The sequence below is a fragment of the Gallus gallus genome, chromosome 2 (assembly GCF_016699485.2).
Source record: "Gallus gallus isolate bGalGal1 chromosome 2, bGalGal1.mat.broiler.GRCg7b, whole genome shotgun sequence".
In the NCBI taxonomy this organism is placed as follows: Eukaryota; Metazoa; Chordata; class Aves; order Galliformes; family Phasianidae; genus Gallus; species Gallus gallus.
In genome coordinates, this window is record NC_052533.1 from 131316075 (window position 1) to 131343041 (window position 26967).

General features: G+C 37.8%; 1 protein-coding gene across 2 annotated transcripts in view; it reads left to right on the top strand.

Moving 5' to 3' along the window:
- EMC2 (ER membrane protein complex subunit 2) overlaps nt 1–12042 on the top strand; it is a 34925-nt gene extending 22883 nt beyond the window's left edge. For both annotated transcript variants that reach the window (XM_040678627.2, NM_001198680.2), the window contains exons 6-11: nt 1056–1141; nt 1312–1371; nt 3725–3806; nt 4951–5061; nt 6675–6779; nt 11633–12042. In XM_040678627.2, coding sequence (XP_040534561.1) covers nt 1056–1141; nt 1312–1371; nt 3725–3806; nt 4951–5061; nt 6675–6779; nt 11633–11719 — 531 coding nt within the window. In that variant the 3' untranslated portion in view covers nt 11720–12042. The remainder of the gene's footprint in view (nt 1–1055; nt 1142–1311; nt 1372–3724; nt 3807–4950; nt 5062–6674; nt 6780–11632) is intronic.
- Nucleotides 12043–26967: the final 14925 nt, after the last annotated feature.

Consider the following 26967-nt stretch of genomic DNA (forward strand, 5'->3'; position numbering starts at 1 on the left):
GTCTTCTCTTGTCTGACTACAGCAGTTGTGATCACCCAGGGAGCGGGGCTTACAAGCACAGCATTTGGCCCATAGTGCTCTTTGAGGCACGTTATGCTGGAATTTGGAACTCTTACTCTGTCAGATTCCAGATCTGATGACTTTCAGACTGGTGGAGGTGTATTGCTGTTTGCTCCAAACTCTGTCAGACTACTGGGAAGATGTCTGTTGGTTTGAATTACACCGTAAGTGCACCTTGATTTAAAACTGCTAGAGGTCAGGAGACTGTGTTTAGAGAACTGTAACCAACGTATTTTGGAGACTGGACTATAATAATTAGCTATTAAAATGCTGTGTATATTTTCTCCTGGTGGTCCGTAACAAGTCTAGTGGAGTTCAAAATTTCAATACAGTATAAGTATTAAGTCTTTGTTTTTACATTGTTAATGTTGAAGTACGTGTTCTGCCCACATATTGAAGTGCTGGAAGTACTGTGCGCTTTTGCCATCAAAACAGCTTTTTTATATTCTGTTTACATTGAAAGGCCTACTTCGTGCTCCAAAAGTGATGAGAAGCTTGTTTATGCAGTTGGTGTGTATTCAACAACAATTAAAAATGGCATTTAGCACTTCGATGAGAATCTTTCAGAATGGCAGAAAGCCATATTTATACAGTGGCAACCAAGATGTATCTGTGGGATTCTCCGAAACTCGGTCACCACATCTCCTCTATAGCCTTGGACCTTGTGAATGACAAGGTGGGGGTCTTTGGAATGGCTGAAGATTAGCATCTCCTGCTGTTTTGTAATTATCAGAATCTGGACAGTCATTTATTTGAATGAAATAATGCATACAGTTTGTGCTTCCAAAGAAAAGCATACATAATGTGATTGTAAGAAAAGGTTTTCAGTCTCTCAGTGGGATGTCATAGGGTATGTTTATAAACTCCAACCTAGCAGTTGTTCTGCAGTGGAATTCCACTGGTATTGAGATAATAATTTGCACAGTCAAATTGCTTTCTTTACAAAAACCCAGGGAATTATGAGACCCTAATCCTTTATTAATGTCAACCCATAGGCAGCAAGGAAGCGTAAGATTGCCATTCGAAAAGCCCAGGGGAAAAATCTTGAGGCCATCCGAGAGCTGAATGAGTATCTGGAACAGTGAGTGTCTCACAAGAATACAGATTGTGTTTTACTATTCTGATAAATCTTTTTAATTAAAATGGAATTTGCATTTGATTTACGCTTTTCCTTCCATGCTGGTCATTTACAGAATCCCTCTACATATTCTTTCTTTTTGCCTTTTTTCCTCTCTTGTCTTTTCTGTTCAGATTTGTTGGAGACCAGGAAGCTTGGCATGAACTTGCAGAACTTTACATCAACGAACATGAGTAAGTTGTTTGTGAAGTCTTCATAAAAAATGTTAAATTGAAATATGCTCTGTGCAAGTAAAAGACCTCAGTGATTATTTTGAAGAGCTGATGTTGGAAAGTATGAAGTCTCATTCCCATTATAACAAACGTTATCAGGAAGTAATTAACAGCCTTGTCAGACTGCTAGGACGTTAACAAGGTATTTTATTTTAAAATGGAATTTAATTAATTGCTGGCATGTTTCAGACATTTATTAAATCCATTTTTTTTTAATAGATGTGTTAAGTGTAGCAAGGAACAGCACACGTTTTCTCTAATATTTCTTTCAAGTGATGTTTTTTACTGGGTATAGATTTTAAATTCTTTGCCTCTATAAGCAATTGATCACACCAAACTGTGTGGAATACTCTTATTTTCAATTAGCCTACCTCTGCAGGAGCTTTTAGTAACCTTTTAAAAAATAAATAAATAAAGCATGGATCCAAAGTTGGAGGAATTTGGTCGCCTGGGTACAAAACCCAGTGCAATCAAGAATGCTGGATGTTGTTGTAACTTGCTTATTGGATATTTAATGTTTTTGTTAGCTTTTTTTATTGCTGCAGTGACAGGAGGAAATCCCAGTGTGAGAGGATTAGCTCAAAGCCTTAGTGCAAGTTTTCTAATATCACAGTATTAATTCTAACCTCCACCCAAAGGCGTATCTTTTTCCCTCACTTCTTTAGCTCTTCAGCCCAGCCTGAATTATACCACATTGTTTCCTTCCTTCCTTTCTAGTAGAGAAAGAATCAGATTCTCCAGAAAGAAATAGCCTTTCTCACAATGATGAAAAAATTGTCCCTCATTGCCTCTCCTTCTATCTCATTCTTAAAGAAAGCATCTACTAAACTCTTTCGAATGCTGACTTAAGGAATAATTAAATATTGAATATATGTATATAATTAGAAATATATTCAAGCAGTGAAATCTCTTTGTGCATGATGCACTGGAGCAAACATACGTATTCCATTACGGTTTTTTCTTTTTTTTTCCTTTTTTTTTCTTTTGCTATAGTCTTTATTACAAAATTGTGTAATAAAACTTGAGAAAGAAATTGGTTTTTGCCTTGGGCTGTAATTCAAAAATATAAAAGCTGAACTTTCTCCAGTTCATTGAAAAAATTGACTGTGCTCACTATTACTTTTATGGGCATCATTTATTTTTATAATTATTTTGATGAAGATAATGGAAAATAAATCTTGGCTAGAAAAGCAACTAATTGCTAATTGAGAAAAAACAACCACATTATCAGTTGTTCAGCAGTATCACAAATTCTGCCTTACTGGTGAATTCACCATGGTGTTACTATTGTTCATAAACATGCCTAAATTAACAAGAAGAATGTAATCCTCAGTTCCACATTTTGTTCTGATGTAAAGATTGTGGATTCTGCTTTTGGAGAGCCATATTATTATCCTTTTACCTCCAAATTAACATTTGAGATATATACCTGACTGTTACAAAAAAATCACAATTTGCTTATTTTAGGAAATAAGATTTGACTGATTGTGTGGTTTAATATTCTTATTGTTGCTGAATTGCTTTTACTCTGATCATATCTACCAACACTGGTGTTATAAACTTTGTCTCTCTGAATTTTAGCATCATGTCATTTAAGCTATGAGCATCGATGCTATCATGCCTATAATATCCTACAAATTCTAAAGGAAACCTTTTTAGTTGAAAGATTGTGAAGCTAGGATTTTTATTAACCCAAACAAACGTATAAGATTATCTCTGTAATTTGTTTTGGAGGGCTTGCATTTAAGGAACGAGTACTAGAATTTCTTTTACAATGATAACATGCTGCTGTTTGGACTGGGGTACTGCTATTTTCATATACATACATTTAGACTGACTTTTACTACTGTTCTGAGGGGTTTTTGACCACACTTCTGTGGCTGAGTCTGAGTAGATAGCTGACTGACGATGTTAACCATGTTTTGATATATATGGTGGTGTATGAATCACCATGTAGCTGAAAAATCTTGTGGAAAAAAAATTAAGAACTACTTTGTGTTGTGTTTTCTGTTATGTAATGCCTGTTTCTACTTAGTACTTTTGTTAATAAGAAATGACACATTGATTTTTTAAAAAAAAAAGGCTAAATATTTATGCTTTCCATATATGCTAAGACCATTACATTTTGTATATTTTTCACAGTTTTTAATGTAAAAAATTTGTGCTTTCAAACATCACTTAAAAATAAAATGTCTTTACATTGTGAGTCATGGGGAGTTACAAAACTAGTAAGACTCCTTTTATTGTACTGTAAAGGAATTGAAGTAAGCTGTGTACTGTTTCATTTTTATGTTGCTGTTATTATATTCTTCAGCTATGCAAAAGCAGCCTTCTGCTTAGAGGAGCTTATGATGGCTAATCCACACAACCACTTATATTGTCAGCAATATGCTGAAGTGAGTATTCTTCTGAAAAATCAGTTATGTTTGAATACATATTCTGGTTTTTTTTTTGTTGTTACTGAAGCAGTGAAATTGGAATAAAAATGGTTTATTTAATTTTTCCCTAGGAGATTTAAGACTGCGCAGTGAATGTTAACTTCTCAAAGAACTTGCACGTTAAGAAAGCCGTTTTGTTACTCAGTGTGACTTGACTATAAATAGGAGTAGAGGCAGGAATTACTGAAGATAAAAATTCCTTTTAAATAGGCTATTCTTGTTGAAGTGTTTATGCACTTTTCAAATTAACTATATTAGAAGTTAAACTTTTCCACAATACTGGAAGTATATCATAAGTACGAAGCTATGATATATTATCTATTATTGTGGAGCCAGATCTTGGAAACCTTCACATAGGAAATTTTGCCTGAAAGAGCACTCACTATGTGAAGAGAGGATCCTCTGGAGTCATACCTCTAGCATTTTAGCCATTTGTAACCATTTTTCCGATGTGAGACATTTTTTTTCCTCAATTATGCTTTACCTACTTGGAATGGATTAGATTTGTTTTGTTAGCGTGGATAAAATTGAGTTAACATTGAAAGTTGAAAGTGTAAATAGCCTTGTGGTAGAAAAATTACGAAGCACATCTTCTAATAGTTCTCTCTTTTTGTTGCTCTAATAGCAGTCAAAGTTAATAGAAAAATAATGGAGTGATCTTTAAACTTTGTGTACTATTTTTCACTTAAATAGCTAATGAAAGACAATGTGTTGTGTACTGTTGTAATGCTATGCTGAGGGAATGTAGAGTTAGTACAGATTTGTAACAGTCAGAATTTAGATTTAGATTGAAAGTCCATTGAAATTTCATAACAGACTATCCCAAGATTGTAAGTATTGAAAGTGCAAAATAATCACTTTCTATTTTTATAGCAGCTGATTTAAATTAATGCTGGCTTTTCCCCACAGTTATATATTTTTACATTAATTCACTAAAAAGAGTTCAAGTTTTTCCCAAGCCAATGTTTGGCCTTTGGTAGAACTCACCTGGAATATCATGTCAAACAAATCTCACAAGAAGTTTCATAATACCTTTGCATCAAGAGTGAATGCCTGAAAATATGGATGATGTGCAACTTTCAGGAGCCTATTGTTTTTACAGGTTAAATATACTCAAGGGGGGCTTGAAAACCTCGAGCTATCAAGAAAATATTTTGCACAAGCACTGAAACTTAACAATAGAAATATGAGAGCTTTGTTTGGACTTTACATGGTGAGTTTGTTGTTTTTTTTTTCCCCCTTCATGTTAACATTTTGTATGCTTTAATGCATGTATATCATCCTTCGGCGTTTGCTGTATTTTCTTCTTTTTGATTTAACATAGTATTTAATAACAATGTTAATAATCTAAACTATGGAGTATGAACAGCATTATGCCAGTGATCAACAGAGATAGAAAAGATTATTATTAAAGCTGGTTTCTGTATTCCAGTGTGTGTATCTTGATTCCCAATCCCAGGTGGGGTAATGATACTTCATTAAATCAGTTTTCAAACCATTCTATTAAGAAGTTTAAACTGTAATTTTCAGTTGCTTTTGAAAATGTTTTTCTGTGGAAGCAAAGTCTTGGCTTTCTGTGCTTTCCATAAATAAATTCAAACACTTTTTTTTTTTTTTGACTTCTTGTTCCACATATCTTTCTTCACGTAATTTGATCATTGATTGATATAGCAATCTTCCAAGTTTAACTATCTTAAGCTATCAAACCATCCTTCAAGTCGACTTCAACAAAGATAGTTCATTTTTTAAATATTCTATCAGTCATCTTCATTATTTGTAAGAATTTTCATTTATGTCAAGCCCTTTTGGGTTTCATTTCTCCCAGAGGCTTCAGTTGCACAATACTGGTAGGTGACTTAGGCTAATCCATCTTCATCCGCTTTAGATGGCTGTAAATCCCCATGTTTATGAATTCAGTTGTGCCCCAGTGTAATTTCATCACCAGATACCAACTCACTTTTGTTATCTATATAGTGTAATGCCTTATTGACAAGAATAGCATATGCTAGTTCTTTTGTACTTACGAGACAGGATCACCAGTTTGCAGCAAAATTTCCTCAGCAAGTCTGCTCACACAGTAACAGCCAATAAAATTTGCATTATTTTCCGTGCCCTTGCTGGAGATAAATACACGTCCTTACATACTTTTTGAAAGTTATGAGACCCGTGCATGTGTTCTTACCCCTTTCCTCCTTAGCAGTCTCCTCAGGAGTTGACCTTTCTGATTTCTGCGCTTATTTTACGTTGAGTAACTCTTGGACTAATCACTGGAACATTACATTAATTTACAAATGCATTGAGAGTAGACATTTTCTGCAACTTGAAGAAGCTGATCTATGCGTTTGTTGTCTGTCTTCTTAGTTGAAGTGCTCTTAAGCTATAAGTCTAGCCCATTTTTCCACAGAATTATAAACATTAACACATGAAGGTAACTTGGAAAGGATTTAAAATCATACAGTTCTCTGCAGGATGGTGAACCTCTTAAGAGTACCAGCACACTATAACTACTTTCTTTTTTCCAAATGTTGCAGAGGAAAATGAGAATTGGACACAAGCACAGTGCATGTTATATCTTCCTGGACACATCAAATGGGAAAAAATAGTTTGTAACTTTCAGTTTAGGAAATTAGCTGATTACGTCCAGATTCTTTTCTTAACTCAGTATGTAACTGGACTTAAGTCTGATTTAGTGAAGTAGAACAAAAAGTAGTTTAAATATTTCAGGTAATGCTTGGTTGGATGCTGTCTACCAGCTAGTAATTTTTACTTATTTTCATGCACATACATTTTGTAATTTTACTGTTTTTCTGCTTTTTTTTTTGCTAGTCTGCAAGCCATATTGCCTCCAATCCAAAAGCAAGTGCAAAAATGAAAAAAGATAATATGAAATATGCCAGCTGGGCAGCGAATCAAATAAATAGAGCCTACCAGGTTAGTATCTAAGAGCATCAAAAAATAATTAATATTTTCCATTTCCGTATATTCTGTTTCCATTCTACTTGAATGCATAAGCTTTCTTTCTCTGTCTCACTGTTTAAATGACTCTTTACCCTTGATTATTCAACCGTGTACCTGTTCATGACAGTAAAGTGTGTACAAATTACAACCTTCATCTCATTTCCCATAAATAAGCAGGACTTCTTTTGACTTCAGTATGTCTAATGTTCTAGTAAGAACATTATTGATGGAAAACATAAGTATTGCAGGATTTATGAGGGAGAACCAAATAAAAAGTTGAAGAGCAGAGTCCACTCTAGATTTGCCATTGACAGAATAAGACAAGTTTTAAAAGATGTCTGAATTTTAAGTGAAAACTATTACTCCGTGTTTTACATCTTAGTAAAACAACCTGCTTAGATCGGGGGGGGGGGTTCGATATATGTTTTAAGGGTGTATTATGACTAAAGTTTCTGGTTGAAAGCGCAAGTAGACATCCCTCAGCTCTTCTGGGATGTGGCCTCCTTCAGGGTACATCAGAATGAGAATACACAGTCAGTGTTGGATTCTTTTGGATTAAAACACAGAAATACATCTCCATATTCTCATAATGAAAGTGTAAATGATAGTTTGTAGTTACTTGACTTGGAGTGAAATAATCTTTTTTTTTTTTATTCCTCCACCTGGCTTTCTGTTAGCATCACAATCTCTAAGGAGATATAAGTACTTGTGTTGCTGTTCTTTTAATTTTTTACCGGAAAGCATACTTTCAGTGTTTCTGTGAAGTTATTTTGGAATTTATGTGAAGAATATTTGGTTGATGCTTAGCAGCATGGGTCACATTAAGACAACTAGCACATTAAAACACGTGTTGTAAGTTCTTTGACTTCATACTTTTGTGATGCACTGCATAGTTTAGCTGCTCATTTTAGCTGTTTGGAACATAAAGTGACAAACACCATATCCAACTGGAATTAGAGAGGGAGTTTAGCTATGCAGAAAATCAGCCTAGAATTCAGCCTAGAATTCGGTGAGTAACTGATGTGGATATGCCCTTCATCTTCAGAATACCACGAGAAGCTCTAGTGACCACTGTTGGACAGGACTACCTCAGCCCAGCCCTACTGAGCTTGTTCATCTGACATGACTGCAGAGGGCTTGGCCACTCTAGTTTTTATGTCAGGGCCTTTATAGAATCCAACTGCTACACCAAATAGTGTTTGGTGATGTAGTAGGTGGGTGGCAGTTTCCTCTATGAGTCAGTACTGATGTGTTGCTCCCCTAGTTTGTTGAGTAGTTGGAAATTGTCATCCTTCAGACATAAAGATGAAACCTCTGTGGCATTTGCCAGCTCCCTCCATTAGTGAGGATTATCTAGCCAGGTTATAAGCTGGTTACTTATATTGTCTCTATAAATTCTCCTCAGTTTTCCTTGCATTATCCAAAGCTCTCTGCAAAGTGAAATGAGACCCTTAGGAGCCTGTTGAGCTTGGCATCAACTTGTTTTATTAGTTGGACCTTCTTACGCTGTTGAATGCAGTTTTTCCTTGAGTCATGTTCTAGAGGATGAGATGCATTTAGAATCCTGATATAGGTGCCAAGTCAAATTATATGCATTTGTGACTGTAAAATCTGACACCGTTCAGAAAGTTGCTTTCGAGCAATTGTCTTGAGTGAGATTTTTTTCCCCATTTTCAGTCTGGATTTTGTACTTGAAGCACCAGCAGTATGCATAGTAATTTTGAAAACCTGCTTTATTTTTTTTTCAATTCAGCCCTGGCTATAGTAGCATGGATTTTTCTGTTGTTGTTATTTTTCATACCATTTACTTGAAGTATTTTTACTGCTCCCTTCACTTTAGTTTATTTTGTGACAGGTAGTTTCCTTTGGCACTTGATTTTTGCTTTTCCTGTGCATTCTTGTTTGAAATCTGATGAATGCTTTAGTTTATTGTCTTTTTAAAAATCAATATTTGTGTGTAAAAAGAAAACCATATTTTTGCCTTTGCCAGACTGTAAAACAGTGTTTTTAAAGACAAAATGTCATAAAAATAGTTAAGGGTAATTTTGTTTGGTTTGGGGTTGTGTTGTTAGCTTATTGGTTTCTGAAGAGCATCGAATAGCTGTGCTTGATGTGGTTAGTATTTTGATGTTGTATGTGTAACCACGCATGTTGACTACTACTTCTCATCTATGCCTAACTTGAGAGATGAAGAAGTCGGGTTTTGTAGCTAGGGCTGCTACTTGCAGCTGGAATTGCTGGCTGCTAACACTGTCATTCTCTAGGCCACTAAGTTTAATTGACTGAGTGAAAAGGAAAAAAAAAATACAGAAATACTGATAATTTGAAGAACTGTTATAAATTCAAGCTTTGTTTTGCATTGCTTTTTCACTGGAAAACTCTGGATTGTTCCGTTTGTGCTGATCCTGTGAAGAAGTCTGTCGTTCTTGTGACTGAGAACATGAGTCCCACTGTTAGTTTAACATTGGAATAAACTGTGGCTACCTCTGGTGCTCTTCAATTCAGTAATTAGTTTAGCATGTCCTCTGGTAGAAGCATTTCAGCAGGGGCAGGGAAGGTTGATTAATGCTCACAAAAATCTTAAATTTGATCCCACTTGTAGTATTCTTTCAGATATATACTGCTTTGGTACATTGCTGAATTCTTCTGTGTTAGCAATCCACGTGGTATTTATGGTTGGAGAGGTGATTTTGTTACAGACCATTTGGGAAACAGAAAATTAAATCTTGATTTTAAGAAATGGATTCCGGCTCAATCAGTCAAATTGCTGTGTAATGGCAGAATAGACAAAATAATTGTTCGTCAGGGTAAATTTGAAGTGATTAGATGTCCAAGTATACTTGTGTTTGTTATGATGCAGAGTTTGATTTTACTTGTTCAGTTTAAAGTACATGTCAATATCATGAAGGCAGGCACTCTTGAAACTAACAAGTAGTGTTTTTAAGCTAATATCTTGCGTCAGTTTTGTTTTCAGCATCTCTAAAGAGAAGTGAAGTAAATACAATTCTTATTTTCAAGCTTTCCTCTGCCTGTTCTCTTTATGTCCTGCCAAATGTGACGTTTGACTATGGTATATTCAGGCTCCTGTGCTTCTCTATGTTGTTTTGGAAGTGCTTTGAATAAGAAACAATTATTCTGTCGAGGATTTTGTGTTCCGGTGCTGCGCATTTGCTTGTTTTGATGAAAGGGCTTGGACCTCCCCAGGTATCAGCTTAGCTCTGTTCCTGTTTAGTTTTAAGAAAAAGAGGGCATTGTATTAAGTTCAGATGAAAACAAAAATCACTTTTCTCACCTGGGAGAGTCTAAAGAACGCTTTGATTTTCCTCTAAAGTTGACCATTGCAGATCGTTATGAAAACTTTACAACCTGGAAAATGGTACATTCCGTTTTTACTCCAGTGGTATACCAGTTCACCTTCTGAAAATATGAAATACAAAAACATGGAGTTTTCAGTATGTCCCCTAACTGTGAAGTATTGTCACAATAACTAAATTTCATTCTCCTACTGAATGTGAAATATCTTTTCATTTACTGTACTGAAACTGTTTCTTCAAAATCAGTACTGATGCAGTGTCTCAGTGTTAAATTGTAGGCTAGGGGTCAAAAGCAGGTTAACAGGTCGTGCAGCTTGTTGCTGGTGTGATTTTACCTGGGTCTGATGACTTAATCTTTCTTAACAGGTCATGAAGAGTTTGCTAAATTAAGTTAATTACAAGAGAAAAGGGGCACATTATAAATCAAGGGCAAACTGTGCAAGACAGCAGTGGTATTTGAAATAAAAAACATAAACACTCAATATATTTTTGATTTTAGATGTTAACAATTAGGCTGTTTTACAAACAAAATAGACTGTTTTACTAACTGCAAGTTGCAGTTTGTGCTTCTATAGTTTGGTTACCACCGCTGTCCCAAATGCAAAACTTTTTAAATGAAGGTGTATTAGAAATAATGGAGAGTTTTGTTTGATGGAAGACTTGGCATAGTCAATAAATCCACTGTTCTTGATGTGACTGATGAGTGATGGGAGCCATCGCTACAGTTCAAATACTCCTTTTGAAATCAGCATGGAGTAATCAGCAGCTCCTCCCCTTCTTAGCCTTCCTTTCCCAAACTTGGCTGCACATATCTTAGAGAAACTAAAGCCATAACATTGGAAAATAGTATCTACAAAGCTGCATTTTTCCTTGTTATCAAGGCAGAGTTTATTTCAGATGCTCTCTGAAATTGCTGTTGTAACAGTAGGTTACAATCAAACATGAGGTCACTGCTTCAGTTACTTTGCACCATAAAACGTAATTATAGGATGACTGCATTGTTCTGTAGTAGATTTTGATAAGTAGAGCCTTCTCTGTCTCGCTGTAACTAAAGTAGAAAATAGTTTATATTTGTAATTTAAATAGTAGCAAGACTTGGACCTGATACTTAAGCTAATCTGTTTTCAATCACATCAAAAATTAAGTCAAATAAAATTCATGTTAAAGCTCACAGAGCAGACAAAACAACAGGAAGATCTCTGTCATTACAGAAATGTTAATTTGCAAAGTGGAATATGTGTTAGTACTCAGTATGTAAATTCAGAGCAAGTAATTGAAATTAAGGTTTCTGTTATATTTTCATTACTTAATAGAGGAAGGATGCTATAACTTTTGTTCTAGTAAAAGTGACGAGTTTTAGTACAACATTAAAGAGGCTGTTCTTTTGACTTGGTAGTAAATATAGTTAATAATTTTTAGGGCTTTTTTATCATACTTAATGCTTAGAACCTTTACTTGCACAGAATATTTTCTTATAAATGAAGAAAATGTATTTATTTGTTTATTTTTTAGTTTGCAGGTCGCAGTAAGAAAGAAACTAAATACTCCCTGAAAGCAGTGGAAGACATGTTGGAGACCCTGCAAATCACTCAGTCTTAGGTTGGCACAAAGAGGTCCAATATTAAATTTTCAGATTCTTTGATTAAACTTTAATAACTTATGGGTTATGTTACTCCAGTGCTGTTAAAAATTAATTTTGTATTGATTAATGTGGCTATCTAAAATAACGTTTTCTGAGAAGTAAAATGCCTATTTATTGCTGCTATCTGAAATGTGATGAACACCCACTGAAATGAGTAACTTATCAAAGTAGATGACATAAAGAAATGTAATGAGTTGCACAACCGTCTCTTAGATTTTGTATGTACAGTACCTGCTTTTAAGCCATAATTTGTAGAAATAAACTTGTTAAATGACTAAAAGGAATTACAATGATTTATTGGACTTGTCAATGGAAGCTACAAACTTACATATGGAGATTAATAACATATGTTAGAAAATTTTTATCTTACTTGAATATTTAAGAGTTAAAGTATGCTACGGATGTATACTTTGTTCACTATTTACGAGAAGAGAATATTTTGCATGAATACACTTTATTAGAGGAAAACATTAATGATTTCATGAATTAATTGATATCTGGCATTGTAGAAATGGAGGAAACTTTTTTGTATACTTTTCTTTAAAGGGTCTCCTGTGCTGGCTTACGGCCAAAGACGTTTGTCTCTCTGGCTTTCTGGGCAAGTGCTTCCATGTCCACTTAGGTCTCCAATCAGTAAATACATGTGTTCATGTGCTTGCTTCTTTTTTTTTTTTTTAACTCCTTCTGTGTGTCCTTTGTCCTGCTGGTCTGCTCTGATTTTGTACATACAGTACTGCTGTAAGCTATGGCATATGAGCTTCTCCACGGTTACCAGGTGTTCCTGCACTGTAAGGATGAGACAGTTTGTTCTACTGCCTTATACTTACTGGAGAATGCAAGTATTTTTACAGCTGTATTCATGAAAGATCTAGTACACTGTAAACGTGTGTCATATTTATCTTTTAGGAGCTTGTTTGTTTATTCAGCCAATCACCTTAATCCATGGATTTTGCAGTTCTGGTCATTTTGACTTGTGCTCCCACTGCGGCACAGCTATCATTCATTTATCACAGCTTCAGTCAGATTACATAGCAGTAATGGAAGCCTGACAGATTCAAATAAAAATAATAGTAGTGTCATTTTCCTGATAGTTGCTAGCACCCAAGCTGATCAGATCTCCGAGTTTACGCTGCCTCCTCTGTATAGGTGCACAGGTTAAAGTCTGTACACTGAAATGTCCATTTTATGGCCTTGGGATTGGAGCAATAAAGCTGAGCTCTTGCTTAAAAACAAAGCGTCAACAAAAACTTCCCCTTGTGGGTTCAAAACTTGAAAATGGTAGTTGCATGAATTCATGCCTTTTAGGAAACAGATCTCATTCTGAGTATCTATGAAATACATTACAAGCAGTGAATATAATGGTGTGACAGGATGGCTGCTATGCCCTGAGAGGAAATTTTGTCTAGAATCTCACATTAACTTGTTTCAGTGCTTAGGAATTTCAAAACTGCTACTACTGTGCAGTACTATTATTAAATTACCTCGTTTTAACCTGGGGAAATGGTACAGATCCTTTTATAACGTTATTTTCAGGTCAGTTAGTGAATTGATGTTTGCAGACAGATTATGTATATTTCAGGTGGAAAACCAAGTACATCTCATATGTGAACCTACATGCATCTTCTGTTCAGATTTATAGTCTTTTACTGTATGAGTGTGCCATCTAGAGTTTTAAATCCTCTGTAGGCTTGTTTTTGTTTTACTTACATCTCCAATAATTTGATTGCATTCTAAAATGAAAAATGATGGGAAGCTGTACTGTAGAAATCACTTTGACTAAGGAACAGTTCAGTATCCAGAGTTTATTCAGTACAGTTGGTATTTAGCCTCATATTACATTCCCTTCCTAAATGTAAATCTGTCTGTGGTTTTTACTAAGTCACAGTAGATGCTGTAGCACAAAGAAGCTTAAGTTGATCTTTTGAGTTTGAAGCACAGTAGAAGATATGTGTTGTAGAGCTTCATGTTGAGGGTTATCAAACTGATTTGTATGAAGTGATTAATGCTATCGAAGTATTTTACTGTGTGGAATCTGTAATGATGAACAGCTCACATATATTTGTCACTTATGCAATGAATTTGAATTATGCAGCTGAGGTTTATGAGACTTAAACTCCAAGGCACTGAAAAAAAAAATGGCAGTGCCGAATTATTGCACGGCAGGCAACTGTGGTGCTGGAAAGTGTTATATCTAATGCTTTATTCAGGGGCAACTTATAACAAGGAATCTAAATGCAAGACTTAGGCATTCTGTAAAGGTGTTTCAGAGGTTTGTTGGCAAATGTTATCTCATTGACCACTTCAAAACTTCTAATTTTGATTACTGCTTAGGATCTTTCTCATGCACTCTGATTTGTGCTTATATTTTGGCATAACTCCTACGTAGTAGGGCTTACAAATTGGCCTAGCAAATATTTATGATGTATTCATATTTACTTCAAAAATAAATTACTCCTATGAAAAAACGCATGGGCAGTCTTTCATGCAACTGTTGAATTGCAGCAATGGAAATACAGTTTTGTTTCTGTATTCAAATGAAAAAAAACCTGATTTTCTTTGTCTGCAGGGGAAAGAACTGTGTGAAATGCCCTGCACTTCCAGCAAGCAAAGGGTACAGAAATGAAACTGATAGAATGTGATCTTTATAGAATTCAGTTTCCAGTCCAACTCAGTGATTTTGTAACTTGTCGCTGACGCTGTCTTGCGTTAAAGAATGTGTTCAAAGAATGGGTTATTTAGTTAACAAATGAACTTGATTATGTCTCCTATTGTGCTCTGACAGCAACAAATGCTACATAAAAAATATTATCAAGTACGCCGTCTCCTCTTTCCAGAATAAAAGGCTGTGCATTGTTTCAGTAAACAGAAAAAAACTTGAGGCCTTTGCAATTATCAGTGTGTAGCAGTGATTTGAGTTTTAATATTGTGCATCCATACTTTAACAGTAGGCTTGATGTGGGGGGCAAAATCTTATCTGTTGAAGTGAGGGTTGCTGAAGAGCTTGCAAAAGCTTTTGTTCAGAGTTTGTAATACAAATTTCCAGTGACTTTTTAAAAATCTTTTTGTCTAAATGTTATACAGTTCATATTCTCTAGTTGAAAAAGTACTTGTTTAGAATATATCCCTAAATCTCTGAAATTTGGAGCCCAGAATATCTCGCAGTTGCTACTGGCAACTCTGTTATTAGTCAACGGAGGACTTCCTCTTGGCAGCGTTGTATTTGTGATGGCATCCATGTTTGCTAGTCACTGCATTTGCAGTGGAACTTGTATTTCAGCCAGCTTTAGAAGGGAGGGGGAAAGGAAAGCAAATTAAACTTGACTTACTGGCATGAAATTGTTAGCTTCTTGTTACTTGCAGCCTCATCTTCCAAGAATACCAACTGTAGCTGTAGTCAGGTTTGCAATAATAATCCTTCTTGTAACTCAAGAGCTTCCATATATTCAGCTGTAAAACCAACGCTCCATTAAAATCTAAAATATACCAATTTCAGTTAAACAGTGCTGTGAAATGTGCACTTATGCTGGAACTCGGAGACAGAGCAGAATAACTCTCCCACCCTCGCTCATGTTGGTGTTGGAGTAGGGGAGCATCAGAACGGTTGTTTAATGTTGGGACTTCTTCCTCTAGGAAACTAATACAGATCTAAAGAGCGTTTCGAGACATAACATTACTGACATTGCTGACTGCTTGAACAGAACTTCAGGACTATTATTTAATTACAGATATTTCAGTCTTTGTGGAGAATAAAGTACTTGATATTAGTCTTATCTGGAATGACTGTGGACCCAGAGAGACCTGTATCTTCTTGATAGGCACCAGCTGGAAGTTAGATTTAACCCAGAAGCTAGTTTTCAGAAATGGACAGTAATCTACCTGCCTCTTCACAAACAAACAAAAGAATTCAAAAACATACCAAAAAAACCACCCACATCTGGTAAACAGTTGTTTTTCAGATGCTGAATATGAAATGGAAGAGCTTTGTCAGTAAATTTAATAGGTTATTTTAATTTAATTTAATTTGTTCTGTGATTAGAAGCGCTCCCTTCAATATTAAGCAGTGCCAACCTTTGCTCACCTGGAATGCAGAAGGGCTAGAGAGCAGTGCAATGACCTGTTCAGCCCATATGCCATACTAGGATTCTGGCAAGTCTGAAAGGAAATGCCATTCATCTGCGTTTAGGATCCCATAGGTGAGTATTCCTGGTGTGCAGGCACCATGCCAGCTGAAAAGAGCTGAATAAGACCAGACCAGTACAGCCCAGAGTCTGCAGGGTGGGTGGCCAGAGCCCCAGCTCCTGAATCTCCACCCAGGCATTGGCAGGGTTGCACATCAGCATCAATCTGCCTGCAGGATTCTGCCCTTCTAGAGACTTTCATCGGCATTTTACTTCTATCCCCCTTGGCCTCTGCTTGGTAGGATTCTTGCAGGTGATTTATGCTGATGTGCAACCCTGCCAGTTTCACTGGAAGGTGCCGAGGTGTGAGGGTAAAGGTGAATCGTTTTGCTGAATAGATCCTGGATCTTTAAAGCTTTTGTGCTTTCTTAACTTCAGTGCACTGAGTTACTAGTGCACACCTAGGGGTCCAAGCAGAATCATCTACCTTGGACTGAAAGGACATCAAGCAACAAGACCTGTGCTGTTAAACATCTGCAGTTTGCTTAGCTTGTTATGGATGCTTGACAAAGAATGTCAGTGGATTTTATCATGCTGAACCATGTGCACATGTATAGCAAGATCTGTTATTTGTGGTGTCGGTAATTTAGTTTTTGCAATCACTGGGCTGTCTTCTGCGTGTGAGAGAGCATGGAGTGAAAACTTAGTGAAAACATTTCCAGATGGGAAGCCCTTCATCCAAAGTCAGAGGGATGGATGTAGGGGCACCTTTTCAGTTCGCATGAGTCAGTGTAAGTCCAGTAATTCTCTTTCCTGTAAAAGATCACAAAGAGTGCTACGTTTTTGTGTGGCACAAATAATGGGAGATATAAGACTGTATTTAAAAAAAAAAAAAAATCCTGAAAAAAATCATTGTACTCCTCTTACTTTAGCTGTTTTCATTGTGACCTTGTTGATGTTAGGATTTGTCATGCCATTTGGCTCGCTCATAGGCATCCGCCTCAGGGCTGCCAGTGCAGAAAGACACATTTAGAGTGACTGCTCCCTTGGGAAAAGTTATTGATGGGCTTCCATCATTGCAGGTCATGACCTATTTGCATTGGCAATAGAAGAACTACTTGCCCCATAGTCAGTACTTGCCTAAATAAGATTCCTCTTGGGATTAAGGCCAGTTTTCCCTAAAGAATGAAGGATCTTTTCTTCAAATGTAAATGGTTGTTTTCTGTAGCAAGATTTTAGCTTTTGGACATGGTGTTTGGAAGTGAAACTTTAAACCAGGCAGATGTAGTCCTCCAGGGAAGAGGCTGCAAAAATCAGCACTGAAGCAATTTCAGAAAAGTGAGCAGCAAGTAAAATTAACCATTACTTGTGTTTATTTAGGTAATTGAGCTTGACACAGTAGTGTGTCTGACAAGTTGGTTTGTGTTTTTTATTCCGTTAAATACAGATATGACACTCAAAGCTGTCATTGGCCATCTGAGACAGATTGTTTCAGTTTAGACTTTGGAAATCAGTAAATGTGAATAGATGGCCATGTGGGCAGCAGCATAACCATGACACTATCTCTTTCCCTGGACAGCTGTTGGAGTATGTTTTGGTTCTTAGAATCAAGGATGAAAAACATGAAGAAAATATTAATGGATCTATTGAAAGTCAGTAAACGCTGTGTCCTTTTTACTCATTTACATTTTCTTCATTGAACAATTATGGATTGTTTGGGCATTATTTATTGGCGTGCTTTATTGTAAGCTGGCTATATATTTGAAGGCATCAGAGGGAGAATGAAAAATCTGAAAATAATGTAAAACCTTGGACTTGCTGACTGAAATTGAGATGAATTGTTTGTAAAATGAACACAATTTCTGTTTTGAACATATTAAGAGCATTTAGTGAATTGTAACAATGTTCTAATTGTAGCCAGGCCAAGCTTTTTGATCAAAACTTCCCAGAAATGTGATGTCTGTATGGAGCCAAAAACTCTAATAAGCTTTTAAGTAAACTTTGATTTAGTTAAGTGTAGGCCCCACCCAGCCTAAGGAAGAAGCTTTTGTTAATATGGAGATTTTACTCTACTTGAATATGGGAGCTTCCCAAGAAATATTGATTAGTCATATGAAAGAAATGAGTGCAGCTATTATCAGAGTAGTTTCAAGGAACATCAAGGATTTTCCAAATGCAGACCATCTTCTTAGTGAAGCAGAGATGTAGATGTGGTCATTTAAGAGTTTTTAAGAACATTTAAGAACAAATTTAAGAGTGGAAGTCGATAGATGATGCCATCACTTTGTAAGGGAATTGGATGAAGAAGTCCAGCGAGAGATTTATGTGTTTTTCCTCAGGCCCCTTTTTGTAGAGTCTGCTGGAGAAAAAGCCCTCTGCAGAGAAGGTTCATTTAGATTGGCTGCATTTCAGCTATTTAACTACTTACCAGAAAGTGAATTTTGACAAGTGCCAGTCCAACAGGATGATGAGCAGCTGATAATAGTGCAGGATCAGGATCCTGTTTCAGTTCCAAGCTGAGAGCACCTGAACCATCTGTAGCTGGGCAGTGGGGCCACTCAGCTCCAGCATCTGCCTTTAGGACATGAGCAACCTTCTGCATGTCCTTTCAGTGCCTGCTTGCGCTGTATGACCTTCTGAATCCCTTTATAAGATAAATAGTGCTTTAAAAAAATAATAATAATCTAGTGATTTGCCAGTTCAGAAGGGATGGATAATATGATTTATTCACACCAGCTCTAGCCAATGTGCATACAAATGTTTTTATTTAGTTATTTATTTGTGAGCTCAGAGGCCCTATTTCTCAGCATTTAGACAACAAAGTAACGGATTGAATTCTTAAAGTCATCAGCTTCCATTTGGCCTCGCTGGCACATTTTTTATTCCGAATTTTTTTGAGAATCAGACCACATATTTAAGTGCTTAAGTGCTTAGACATGGATTTGATTCTTAAATTTAGGCACCAGCTTTTTTTTCCCTAATCTTTCATTTGCCAGACTCTTAAATGGAAGCAGAATGGATAGTTTTCTAAGAGTCCCTGGCTGTGTATTTTTAAGCTATTGAAAAATACCTTTCTGTATATGGACGTATACATCTGTTGTATACAAGAAAGTGACAGATGTGATAGGTGATCAATACAGTAAGAACAACATTTGGACCAAATTAATACAAGGACAGTTGTGAAGACTGGAATGATAGATTTTAACAAGGTAAAAATTCTGCTTGAAATACAGAAGAAACAAAGTTTGTGCTGTGGCAGGTTCTGGAGCCACATGGTCATTTCTTCATGCTCCTTCTATTGCTGCAGCCTCTTTCCTGTTATCTCCCACTGGTAACATCTTTTGCTGTGTTTTTGTGGGGCAGGATTTCTGTTATTATGCTGTGACCATCCATGACATACCCAAGAACTGAGAGATGCAAGGTGATTGTTTTCCCTGTTGTTTTGTTTTGCTCTCATTTCAGTGGTGGGTGAGGACTCGGGGCGTATTCTTTGGCAGTGAACAAAAAATATCAGAAGGCTGCCAGATGTTGGCTATCTTCACCTATTTCTGATCATTTCAAGTAAATGAAACAAAGGGACAGAAGACACTGGGAGGATGCCTGTCTGCTGTCAGATCCCAAGTGGTCTGCAGAAGGTATTGGAGCTGACTCGTCAGTTCTACCACAGGGCTGGAATGTAGAGGAGCAGATCATCTCACTTTGACCTCTCTGAATAAAGAAGACTATTTAAATGGGAAATTGTATTATTAAGGACTGGCCAGAATGCAGAAATTTGTTTTACAAAATTGAGGTTTGACTTTTGTTTTTATTTGACATCAGGAAAAAAAAAGAAAACAGAAGCCTTTTCACTGCAAAAAGAGCCATACCCACAAGGTTGAAATCTACGCAGGATTACCAGTAACCTAATGACTGAGTCATTTCCCTGGGCTGGAGAGGATGGAGATTTACATTTAGTTGTCCACCTGATTAAGAGAATCTTTGAACTTGAATTTCTCTTATTCCCGGCAAGTGACCATCATGTTGCTGAGTCAGTCTCTGTCCCACTGGTGGTTGGAAAAATGGAAGAACTCAGTAGGATAGATTGGTTTTTGATAGCTGTGTTTCTCTCTCACTAAAATTTTCAAAAATAAAGTTGTCTTTGAGAAAGCTTCAGTGAAACAAATGCTTTTTTGTGAAAAGCATCTGGCTTTTATGAGTTCTAATGACAGCACTATTAAACTGTGATCTTTCATGACCAGAACATGGACTTTACCATGTCTTTAATTTACAGTGGCTCTGTGGCATTAAGAACAGTCACGTAATTTACGTCTTTTTCAGCTAACAAATCTAGAACTATACAGAGAAAGAAAAACAGAGAATATCTGTTGTCTGTGCTTGCACCCTTTCTTTGCTTGGTAATGCACTTTGTGTAGTATGGATGTGAAGGGGTCTGCTGGGCTTTGAGGCAGCTCCAGACAGCAGGGAGAGCTGGAGGCTGCCAGGGATAGAAATTTTTATGGAGCTCTGCTGGTGTCTGAAAAGGCAGAGGTGGACTGTTTTATCCTGCACAGCCTGTATGCCTCCTCTGTGTGCACTTTTCTGTTCCTCCAGTAGCTAGGAATCAGGGTTTGTGTGTGGATTTGGGCAGCTCTGGTTCCTATACACTTTTCCCTTCTTTTTAGCCTCACTATAAGTGCAGCACCCAGCTAACGGTCCTGGCCATCATCTTCTCCCTCTCAGTCTTAAAGGTCAAGTGAGGGAGGAAACAGCTTTAAGTGAAAATATGAGAGGTACCAGTACCAGGACTAGGTGAAAAAATCTCCTTTCTGTCTCCTCTGAGCTTGGATTGTGGTTTTTATCCGCTGATGGAGTTAGTTTCTCTTAACTGCTCAGGATCAGTAGGTTCTGTTTTTTTTATATATGATTTTAGCTGGTTTGATATGATTCGTTTCCTTATTATGCCCATCTTTCTGTAAAAGACACCGGTAAATGCTGTTCTAGGAAGTTGTCTTTCCTCCTGAGTCATTCAACCTCACACCTTCAAATAGTTTAAAATCTTTCTCATGAAATCCAAATGCAGAAAAGGGGTAAGATTGCTGGAAATTATCTTTGATGAATCATTTTCCCCCTTGCAGAGTGGCAGGGGGGTCAGTAAATCTGTTAAGATGAGAGAAATCTCACAAATATGTAGGAGGTGGTAATATTTGTGAGGCCCCCTGCTTTGTGAGATAAGTTGTTGACTTTGCTCTGCAACTGAAAGCAATTTGATAACTTAGGCTTTTCTGCTTCAGGTTTCTCAGCTGCAGAGTAGGATCGATGACTTCTTGTGCACAACAGATTCCATTGCTTGTAGGTGTTACCATGAAATTAATACAGCGCTTATCAGTTTTATCCTGCTTAACATCGTAAATATTGTATTACTTGTTGGCTGACCAACCAGTTGCATCTCTGGGAATGAAATAATTTCTGTGTACAGCCACTTCTCACAGGTAACAAGAAATGTATGTCACATGGGTCACCACAGTCAGTGTGACAGGAAAGTGTAGGGTAAATTGGGCAGAATTCGTGTACAGTTTATACAGACTCCAGGTGTTTTAAACATTTATTCTAGGCATTTGTTTAAAAAAAAAAAAGTCTTACTATTTCATGTGGTTGTTAGTTTTTTTTGCTCAAATTGAACTTTATTATGAATAGATGGTGGATGTAAATTAGCACGTCTTGCTAACCTCAAACTTTCATTATTTATTCATGGCTTATTTTCTGTACACGTCAAGACCTCTTGACCCTGTAGTCTTAATTAAGATTGTAAAGGATGGTCTGCCATCTAGATCAACAAAAGAAGTGTCATTGAAATATGTTTTATGCAGAATTCTTTAAATGTTTGACTGCAAAATGGTAGAACGGGGAGAAGGAAGAAGTGTTCCTGAGTGTTAGAAGGCTCACGGCTAATCTTGAGATGGATTATTCTGTATACCGGGAGTCAGACTCTGCTCTGATTAAGCACAGCAGGAGTTTTTATTTTGCTCTAGACGTGAGCTTGGTGTTGTGACTGTAGGGCAGTGACTGTATTGCCTTAAAATACTAATTTGTATTTTATAAATCCATTTCAGGCCATTCTCAATCATAACAATAGTTTTCTGTATGTTCATAGTTCTGTACCATCAAATAGCTTGCAATGAATAAGACACATAACAATTCACATCTTCAGAGTGTATGACAGAATAAGAAATTGATTTAAAATTCTCTTATTTTTAAACTAATTTTTCCATCTCAAGGCTGGAAAATAAGCACATTAATTTTTTAATTATTATTATTTTCTTAGGCAATTCTGGTATAATTTACGTTAAGAGGTTTTGGCCTGTTTATGTGTGCTGGAATTTGCCAAAATTAGTAACGCGATATTCCATCTTTAGCAAGCCTATAGAGCAATAAATAATGACACATGACTGTATGTGAGTGTTGTTAGTTTAATTTTTTTTTTGTGGTGTTCATGAAAAGCAACAATCTTCCAACCCAAGTTCTGCAATATTAGGCAGCAAGTTGTACTCTGAACTAAACCAGATGCTGATCAGCTCTGTTCCTATTATTGACTTGGGGCAGAGATGGTAACCAGACCTTACTCACAATGTTAACATTTGGAACAGATTAACAGCAGTTAGGCTGAAATGAGAAACCTCCACTTTAGTGAAAAGGTTCAAAACATGTAATGCTGTAAAAATCAGGACGTCTGTATTATGTTAGATAGGAATAAATAAGTTAACTGTAGGCCACACTTTCCCCTCGCAGGATATGTTGTTTCCAGTTTATGAGTGGCTCTTTTAAAGGACATGTTTATGGAGTATAGTGAGGTTTAAGTCCTGATAAACCATCTACTTGATGAGGTATAGTATATCAGAACTCTCTGTGCTCGTTCATTGTGAGATATCCTTCTCTGGATCTGAGCTTAGAGGAGTTTTCTGCCTGGGGGATGAATTCCCCACGAGCTTGTGAAGATCTCAGATCAAGAAGCTTTTGAATGCCAGGTTTTTTCCACCTTCAGAAGTGAAACCAGTGAGACATGCCCCAGAGGTGCCCAGGGGAGCACATGGAGTATGTATAGCCTGTACACTGCATGCTGGGCTGGAGATGTCTCCGTGCCTGCTTGTGGGATCTCAGAGGATTTGCTGGAAACTGGAAGAGTTCAACCTAAATGTGAAAGAGTGCTTTATTCCTTTTAGGCTAGGAATGAGCTAAGCCTTGTCATCTACTTGTCAAGCTTCGGCAGTTATGGCTGCAACCATATACTTCTGTGTCTTATGTCTAGTGCTGCATTATCTTTTTCCTCCAAGCCTATGGTTTTTGTCTTTTTTTTTTTTTCTTTTGAGGGGAGGGGAGGATAAATATTACTTTAGCATGAATTGAATGACAGGATTTGGGCTAAGGAGAATCGTTCTGCAAAAGTCATTTGAAGACATTGCTGGTTTCTCACTGTGTCCATTACCTGCTGGCATTTTTTTTCCATGCAATTGGTGAGAAAGCATAGTAGTCAGGTTTGCATAGAGTAGAAGCTTTTTTCAACCCATATGGAGGGCTTCTATTTAGTCATTCATATATACAGCTGCTAATAAAACTATGTTGAGAGAGGTGAAGCTAGGAAAGTCATTATCCTGGTTATCTGGTCAGATTGTTCATGTAGTAGCCAACCCAGGAAAGCAGCCCAGGAAATGAACCACTCCAACTCTGCCAAGGAAAACCAGACAGCTTTGTTTGAAGACCTCCAAGGAGGAGATCCCACAGCGATATGCCTCATTCGTGGGTGGAGGTCATCGTGGCATTACTGAGCTCACCAGTGTAAGCTAAATGGGTTATTAAACCTAATCCAGTGTAATTACACTGGGTAAACTACTGAATGAATTTCCATTCTGTCTACATCGACTTGAAACCACTGCATGGGTAACTGTGGCTGCAATACAGTTTGTTGGCCAGAAGGGGCACGAACGGGATGCAACGTCAGGAAGGCAGCCAAGATTGATACCAAGACTTGCAAACATTTACTCTATCCAGGCTGGTTAGAGGTATGATCTAAAACACACAGAGACAAAAGATGAGGGGATCCTAAATGCACTGAAGGACTGCCAGTCAGTAATGCTCCATTGTATGTGTCAGGTATATGCTGATGAACGCTTTGACCCACACCACCAAAAGCCCAGGTTTTCTTCCTAGCATTTGTTCACAAAAATGAGTTGCCTTGTATCTGAGCACGGGCTTGCTTGTGCTCACCCAGCATGGTTGTGAAGGAAATTTCAGGGTATCAGGAAAAAGTTCTTCACCAGAGGATGATCAGGCACTGGAAGAGGCTTGGCAGGGCAGTGGTCACGGCACCAAGCTGCCAGAGTTCAAGAAGTGTCTGGACAAGGCTTCCAGATTTATGACCTGATTTCTGGGTGGTCTTGTGTGGAGCCAGAAGTTGGACTTGATGATCCTTATGGGTCCCTTCCAACAGGGGATATTCTATGAAGTTTAGGTTTGTGAGTGGATTTGGGCATGTCTTGGAAATGACCTATAGAAACAGGTTGTGCATTTTGTTCTCCAGTAGCCTTCTGCACCAGGAGGGTCTTCTCTGTGTCTTACCCTTACCTCAGTTCCTTATTGAGTTGTGCGTTTGTAAGCTGCTGAGTGAATGCTTTAATAGGTGATGTGGTTTTATGTCATTTTTATTCCTTTCAGATTTTATTATAGAAAGCACGTTTGCCTTTTCCTTGACCTTCTAAATATTTAGGCGTTATGAAAATTGATCAATCTTTTCTGGAATTACAGGTCAGTGTAAAGCCATCCCTGGCTGTGGTATTACTTAGGAGCTGGTCTGTATTTCAGGCTGTAGCTGGATCTTTTCCATGCTCCCTGTATCTCAAATCGGGAAGAATGTTTTCAGATGGGAAAGAAAAGCTGTGAATACTTTGCTTGGAATAGTATTTTCCATGTAAAAGTGAAAAAGAAGTGAAAGTAATAAGCTGTTAGTATTTTAAAGCCTGACCTTTTAAAAGATGGTGTACACAGGGCCACAGAGGGAGGGGTGAATGTTTCTCCCCTAGGTGGGATCCTATCACAGAGAAGGCTTAGAGAGGAACAACTTAAGGCACAGTCTTAGTTTCAGCTGGAACAGAATTGTTCTCTTCAGAGAGTCCGGTACGATGCTATGTTTTGCTTCTAGGAGAAAAACAATGCTGATAACACATCAATGTTTATAGTTGCTGCTAAGCAGTGTTGTGCAGAGCCAAGGCCGTTTGCAGCGAAGCACCCCAGGAGCTGGGAGGGAACGGAATTAGGACAGCTGACTTAAAATGGCCAAAGGGATATTCCATATCATATGACATCATGTAGAAGGAGTTCTGAAGCCTTCTACTGCTCAGGGCTAACTGGGTGTTGGTCAGGGGGTGGTGAGCAATTGCTTGTGCATTGCTTGTTATACACTCATATATATATGTGTGTAATATGTATATATATAGTCATAACTATTATCCTTTTCCTTTTCTCTTTGTAAATAGTTTTATCTCAGTATTCTACTTGATTTTTTTTTTCAATTATTTCCCCCATCCCACAGGGAAGGGGTGGAGGGAACAAACAACGGAGTGGTGCTGAGCCACCTACTGGGTTAAACCACAGCAGGCACTGACACTGTGGAGCCATGCAGGTGGTAGCTCTGAGGCAGTCTGCATGACTGTCTGAGCTTGAAGAAGATTCTGTTCTGAGACCAAATCTAGATTATCTTGAGATAGTGTGCAGTGCAAGGTAGTGATGCAGGAGCATCATTTTAGGTAATGTGCTGCTCAGTGTGTACTGCACGCTGCTGTGTGGCTGAATCATTGATATCTCCCAGCCTACAATGGCTGTAATGGTCTCATAAAGCAGATTATGTCAAGAAAGCAAGGCAGAGAAAACCCAAAGTGACCCTGTGGCACTCAGAACTTTGGTCTCCTACCTTCTCAGTCCCTCACTGTCTCTTCACTTTTTCCAACTCTTGGATAGACAAGAGATACAAAATGGTAGCAGACCTGTTTCCAAGTCTCATTTCTTGGTAGTGAAACACTTGCTCATCTTTTACCCTGGGCAATTGGAAAGCCATGCTCAGCAATGGAGTATTTCTGTAGGCATTTTTTGTTCTGAAGGCAAATCATGCTATTCCTAGCTCTTGTATTTTAATTTTCTTTTATTTCTAGCTCTTGCATTTAATGTTTTCATAAATTACTTTGATGAAGGACTACAGGTTTTTTTGAGCAAGTTTTCTGACAGTGCTAGATTGTGAAGAACTGTTGACTCTTTCAACAGTGGAGAGACCTTGCAGAGAGATCTAGACAAATCAGAGAGCTGAGCAGTCACCAATCACATGAAGTTTAACAAGAGCAAGTGCTGGATTCTGCAGCTGGGTAGGGACAACCCTGGCTATATGTACAGTCTGGGAGATGAGATGCTGTAGAGTAGCCCCGCTGAAAGAGATTTGGGGGTCTTGGTTTACAGAAAGTTGAGCATGAGTCAGCAGTGCACCTAGGCAGCCAGGAACGTCAACCATATCCCGGGGTGCATTGAGTACAGCATTGCTAACAGGTTGAGGGAAGAGACTGTCCTATAGTGCACTGGTGCAGCCTCACCTTGAGTCCTTTGTGCAGTTTTGAGCATCTCACTACAATAAAGACATAAAACTATGTGTGTCCAAAGGAGGGCTACTAAGAGGGTGAAGGGTCTAGAACCGAAGATTTATGAGAAGCAGCTGAGATCCATTGATTTGGTCAGCCCAGACAAGAGAAGGCTGAGGGGAGGCCTCATTGCAGCCTGCAGTTCCTCGTGAGGGGAATGGATGGGCAGCACAGATCTGTCCTCTCTGGTGGCAGCAACAGAGCCCGAGGGAACGGCGTGGAGCTGTGTCAGGGAAAGGTCACCTTGAATATCAGGAAAAGGTTCTTCACCAGAGCGTGGTCAGACATGGAACAGGCTCTCCATGACAGTGGGCATAGCACTGAGCTGCTAGTGTTCAAGCGGTGTCTATCTCAGACGTCCTCAGATTTTTGGGTGGTCCTGTGTGGAGCCAGGAGTTGGACTTGATTATCTTTATGGGTCCCTTCCAACTTGGGATA